General features: G+C 54.7%; 1 protein-coding gene across 1 annotated transcript; it reads left to right on the top strand.

Moving 5' to 3' along the window:
* The first annotated feature begins 228 nt into the window (after nt 1-228).
* Nucleotides 229-3,282, top strand: BMP4 (bone morphogenetic protein 4). Its single transcript, XM_066321534.1, has 3 exons — nt 229-336; nt 841-1,217; nt 2,216-3,282. Exons 2-3 carry the CDS (start codon nt 848-850, stop codon nt 3,055-3,057), a joined length of 1,212 nt encoding a protein of 403 aa, XP_066177631.1. The 5' UTR covers nt 229-336; nt 841-847; the 3' UTR covers nt 3,058-3,282.
* Nucleotides 3,283-6,186: the final 2,904 nt, after the last annotated feature.

Here is a 6,186-nt window from a genome sequence, read left to right as displayed (position 1 = left end):
CCGAGCGCGGCCGCTCCGCCGGGGGTCCCCGCGCTCCCCCCGCTCCCCGGGCGCGGGCGGCGGGGCGGGCTGGGCCGTCCCCCGCGGGGCCGGGCCGGGCCGGGGGCGGGCCGGGGGCGGCGGGCCGGGCCGGGCCGGGCCGGGCTGGCGGCGAGCGCGGCTCCACGTGACTGCGGGGCCGGCAGAAAACCGGGGCCGGCGGCGGCGGCGGCCGCACTGCGCCGGGCGGCGATCGCGGGAGGCGCTCGGCAGCCGCTGCCCCGGGCTTTCGGCGCGCTGGGTCCGGGCTGGCTCTCCAGAATCATGGACTGTGCTGATATGCCTTGCTTGCTGTCAGTGAGTACAGCCCTCTTCTTCCTCCGCCTCGCTCCTCGCTTTTTGTTTTCATCGCAGGGCTTTATTTTATTTTTTTTTTTTTTAAGAAAAACTTTATGTTGCTCTTATCCCGGTTTTCCCTCCCGGGAACCGGCGACAGGATTCGAACCGGCGGCTCCGGAGCGCGCAGAGCCGCGCGCCCCTTCCTTCCCCGCCGGGCGCCGCCGCCGCTGGTCCCGCTCCCGTCCCGTCCCGGCTGGGCTGCGGGGCCGGGATGCGCCGGGAACCCCCCTGCCCGAGGGGGCTGCGGGGCTGCGGACAGCCCGGGGACGGCGGCCGGTCCCTGCCCGCCGGGGCGCTCCGGCCGCCGCTCGAATGGGGGCTGCTCCCCGTGTCCTTTTGCCACTTATTATTACTGTTATTACTGCTCTTATTATTATTTTTAATTTATTCGGAAGAGGAGGGGGTTTTCGCTTCTCATCCTGACTTTCCTTCTTGTTTGTTGTCGTATTTTTTACACCTCAGAGACACCATGATTCCTGGTAACCGAATGCTGATGGTCATCCTACTATGCCAAGTCCTTCTAGGAGGTACTAACCATGCTAGCCTAATCCCTGAGACCGGCAGGAAGAAAGTGGCAGAGCTTCAGGGACAAGCCGGATCCGGACGCCGCTCTGCCCAAAGCCATGAACTCTTGCGGGGTTTCGAAACAACTCTGCTGCAGATGTTTGGGCTCCGAAGGCGGCCTCAGCCCAGCAAGTCAGCCGTCATTCCTAGTTACATGCTGGACCTCTATCGACTCCAGTCCGGAGAAGAGGAGGAAAGCCTCCAGGAAATTAGCCTGCAGTACCCTGAGCGATCGACCAGCCGGGCAAACACCGTGAGGAGTTTCCACCATGAAGGTCAGTGATGGGAAGCGGTAAATTCCCAGCCCCGGTTGCGATCGAGATTTCCTTGCGTTTGGAAGCTCACAAATGCCTTTAGAAGCAGGACGTGCCCGGCCCTAAATTTATGGGAGGAAAACCACCCACCCCCCACCCCCAGCCTGCCGTGTGTGGGTGACAGGCGTGCTGCTCGGTATTTTTTCCAGCATCCTGTGCTTAACCCGAGCTTGACCATATTTTGAAGTGCTTTTGCTTCTGTTGACAACAGTGAGTTTCCTTCGGTGCCTCTGCCTCGGGGTCACTCCCTGGGCTCGCGTGGATTTAATAGCTCTGGATCGGATGCGGGAGTAAAGCAAGGGCGGGATCTCGCCCCTGGAGTGTTTCTTTTGAACTATCAAAGCAGTTGCTGCCTGCTTTTACTCTTTAAAAAAAAAAAAAAAAAAAAAAAAAGGAAAAAAAAATCCCCCCAAACCCCGACTCGAATTTAATACTTACAGCTGTGTGTTTATAAGGTTTATTCAATAGACCCTTGTAATCTGATCCAAATGTTTCCTAGCGGATGTTTCTTTTCCAAAGTAAATCTGAATTATTAATCCAGCCGCATCATTACTGCGTTGGAATTTGCTTCTCTTTCTCCCCCTGCCCCCCGTAACAAGGCACCTCTGTGCTCCGCGGCGCCGCATCTCGCCGGGGAGATGTTTTTAGAGAGACTAGGGGAGGAAAAGCAAAAGGGGAAAAGCTAAAGGGGGGAAAAAAGTCTCCCTGCACGGGGAGGCGAGATGGGAAGGGGAGGACTGCTCGAGGCGCGGGTGAGCCAGCGGTGCCGGGGCAGGAGCCGCTCCCGGTGCGGCCGGGAGGGATGCGTGGGGGAGCGGAGAGGAGCCGCTGGCTGCCGGGCAGGTGAAGCGTGGGTGTGAGCTGTGGCTGTGCCGGGGCCGTGGCTGGGTGCCCCGGGGCTGACGTGCTCTTGTTTGCTTGTCTTACCACTTCCCCCCTCCCTCCCTGCTCTCCTCCAGAGCACCTGGAGACCGTCCCGGGTCCCAGCGAGGCGCCCCGGATCCGCTTCGTCTTCAACCTCAGCAGCGTGCCGGAAAACGAGGTGATCTCCTCGGCGGAGCTGCGGCTGTACCGGGAGCAGGTGGAGGAGCCGAGCGCGGCGTGGGAGAGGGGCTTCCACCGGATAAACATTTACGAAGTGATGAAGCCGCTGTCGGAGCGCGCCCAGGCCATTACGCGCCTGCTGGACACGCGGCTGGTGCATCACAACGTGACGCGCTGGGAGACCTTTGATGTGAGCCCGGCCGTGATCCGGTGGACCAAGGACAAGCAGCCGAACCACGGGCTGGTGATCGAGGTCACCCACCTCCACCACACACAGACTCATCAGGGCAAACACGTCAGGATTAGCCGATCTTTACCTCAAGGGCGCGGGGACTGGGCGCAGCTCAGGCCGCTCCTGGTCACTTTTGGGCACGACGGGCGAGGCCACGCGCTGACCCGCCGAGCCCGCCGGAGCCCCAAGCATCAGCGTTCCCGCAAGAACAAAAAAAACTGCCGCCGCCACGCCCTCTATGTGGATTTCAGCGACGTGGGCTGGAACGACTGGATCGTGGCACCCCCGGGGTACCAGGCGTTTTACTGCCACGGGGACTGCCCCTTCCCTCTGGCCGACCACCTCAACTCCACGAACCACGCCATCGTGCAGACGCTGGTGAACTCCGTGAACTCCAGCATTCCCAAGGCCTGCTGTGTGCCCACGGAGCTCAGCGCCATCTCCATGCTCTACCTGGATGAGTATGACAAGGTGGTCCTGAAAAACTACCAGGAGATGGTGGTGGAGGGGTGCGGGTGCCGCTGACCCCCTTCCCCGCCGCCCTCTCCTCCCCTTCTCTCCCCCTCCCGTCCCACCCCAGAACTGCTTGCTATAGCTGGACTCTTCTCTAAACTAAACGTTCACCTTGACCTTATTTATGACTTTATGTGCAAATGTTTTTGACAATAATGATCATATATTTTGACAAAATATATTTATAACTACATATTAAAAGAAAAAAATAAAATGAGTCATTATTTTAAAGGTAAACGCATTTTGTGTCTCGCCTCTCAGGGTGCTGCTGAGGCTGTGCTGGCTGGGAGTGCAGCCGGGAGTTTATTTTGTCTCCTTATCTTCTTAGCCCCCCTCCTTCCTTCTCCACTCCTTTCCCCCCACCCTTTTTTCACTTAAAGGCTTTGCAAATTTTAGTCTTTCTATTTCTCACCGAGGTACTGTGGATCCCCTGGTGCTGGGGCTGTGCCACGTGGGAGATGAGGGTCCCTGGAGATTTAAGAGCCGCTGGGAATAGAGCCGACCTTGCTAACCTGGCCCAAGCCTTTCCAAAGCAACCCACCAAAAATGCATTTGAAAAGAAGGTGAAGATTTACCTGAGGGCTTTATGCTAAACCCGCTGGGTTTTATACCCTTTCTCTGACTTCAGGATTCCCCAGGTTTTAAAACTATTAACATTTTCCCCCTCTCCTCCCCTCCCCACTGGAGATTGGGAAGCTTCAAAGGTTTCCACAGGTCCTTTGAAGATCAAATCACTCCATTACAATGCCAAAAAAAAAAAAAAAAAAGAAAAAAAAAAAAGATATCTGGAGTAGTTAAATATGTGTTAGCTAATAGCTACCTGTGCTGTGTCCTTTCTAAATTGCTTCCGAGCAGGAAGGTGATTGGAGCCGAGCAGGTTCAGTTGGAGGTATCCAGAGCCTTGAAAATCCTGCCTCAAATGCATTGGAGGGGCTGTGTTTGGCTTGGAAAACAGGGAGCTGTGCCTGGGATGGGTGGTGTGGGGCCATGGAGGGTGTGGGGAAGGGACAGCAGGGTGAAGGGTGCGTGATGCCTTTTTTTTTTTTTTTTTTTTTTTTTAACTTCTTTTTCTTTAATGATTGAAGCTTTCCAGCCCTCCAAAAGGGGCAGCTTAGTTGAAACCAATAAAAACTGGAGCGGAAAGCTTGCCAAAAGCCTTGGCTCCCTGAAGAGTGCAGGTGGAGAGAGGAGATGGGAGCTGCGGGGGGAGGAGAGCGTGGCCTTGTGCTTCTCTTGGAGAGAAAAATCCCCTCGACCTCCCCTGTGCCAATGCGCTTTTCCCACCCCTCCATCCCAGCGGTGTTCAGGCCACAGGATCCCATGTGCTGCCGTGGAGCCCTCGGGTGTCTCCGGGTGCTGGGGGGTCCTGGCAGGCTCCTAGCACCCCATGGAGGAGCGATGGGTGTTGGGTCTCCAGGGCCCCCTCGGCCTCGAGCTGACACTCTCATTCCTGCCTTTTAGAAGGGAAATGTGTGGCCTGGGGCATCGGCGACCTGCTGCCTCCCCTTTGATGCCTGCATATCAGACATAGCCATGCCAAAGAAAGAATTTCATTTTGAAGTGGCATCAGCTAAAGGCGAGCGCCTTTCAGCTGCCTGACAGGGCAATTACACACATCTCCCTCGATAACCCCGGCTGCTGCGGGGTCGGGTGGGAAAAGGGGTCTCCGGGCCCCCAGGCAGCCCTGGATGTGGGGCAGCCGCTGTGGGAGGATACCTTGGAAAAAAAGAATTGGAAAAAAAAAATTACTGTGACTTTACTAAAAAGAAAGAGGCTTCTCCCAGGTTTGTTTCCCTGTTCGTCGTTCGTCACAACATCCTGGGTTGTCCCAGGTGCTGTGAGGGTGTTGTGGAGCAGAGCAGCGTCTGCACAAATGCCTCTTGGATTTAGGTCATTCTTGCTGGAGGAGCCTCCAACTGCTTTGCTGCGTTCCTGCTGCTTTATGGAGCTGTTTATTTTGGTGCTTCTTTTTGCATTGCGTTTCAATGATGAAATCAAAGCTTTCACCCTGTGGAGGCACAGGCACTTGCTTTTCTGTAGGTGCTGCTCTTGTCCTGAGGCCTTTGGGAGATTTTCCTTTGGCTGAGCTGCTCAGAAAGTGTAGGGAAAAGCAGTCAATTCTTTGAAAAAAAAGTCAACTGTTTAAAAAAAGTATTTTAATTATGTAAAATTTAGAGGATTCTAAACTGTGGCTATAAACCTGCTGACAGTAAATGTGATCTCAGGGACAAAATACTCATGGATGCATTAAGTAATTTATTCATCATGGCTGAACTTCTGCATTTTACACAGAACACAGGGGTTGAGGGTTGCCCTCCCTGTGTGTGTCCTTGTCAGACACGGGTGGCAAATTGCTGCATAACCTTGTGTGATTGGAGAGGCACTTAGCGAAATTCTCAAACTGCTAAATCATTTAAAAATAGGAAAACCCACCAAAACTGAAGTGAGGCCAGAATTAGTCCCTTTTTAGTTTCCATCTGTCACCCAGTGGTGTCTTTTTCCCCACCAATTCAACTTTTAATGGTATTGACCTGAGCTCTCTTCACCATCCTGGCAAGGAGGAGCATGGTTGTTTTTGGGAAGCTGGGAGTGAAGCGCTGGTGTGGAGAGACCCTGGAATTCCACACTCTGTTCCTGGCCATGGTTTTGTGTTTTTCTTGCAGCAGTTATGGGGTTTAATCCTGCCCTGGAATGTGGTGACCAATCCTGTCTGTTTGACAAGTGCTCTGTGCCACAGAAGTGCCAGTTTGGTCTCAACAGGGCAGACCTGGAGTGAGGCTTAGTCTCAGGCAACCAGTGCTTATCTTTCCCCCAAAATATGAAAAATGTATCGTGCCATCATCCCTCTCAGCACAGAACTTACTCTTTGCAGATGTGCCTTATTTCAGGGTGAGAGCTATGTTTGTGCTGGCCAGTGCAGGGATCCCTGGGAGGTCTGAGATAAGGCATATCAGTTTAATCCCCCTCTTATTCAGTCCAAGGTGTGAATAATGGGGGGCAGGTTGAAGGTGGGTGTGCAGAAGGGTGTCCTTCTGGCAGCTATGCCCATGGGCCAGCATCCCCAGAAGTGTGAGCTGGATGGGAGATGCTCTGCAGCTCAGCACGAGGAGATTTCTCTGTGCTTTCCCCGGGAAGGCTGTA

Source organism: Sylvia atricapilla, chromosome 6 (genome assembly GCF_009819655.1).
Source record: "Sylvia atricapilla isolate bSylAtr1 chromosome 6, bSylAtr1.pri, whole genome shotgun sequence".
NCBI lineage: Eukaryota > Metazoa > Chordata > Aves > Passeriformes > Sylviidae > Sylvia > Sylvia atricapilla.
Note: the sequence above shows the minus strand (reverse complement) of the source record. Positions and strands in the feature narration are given on the sequence as shown.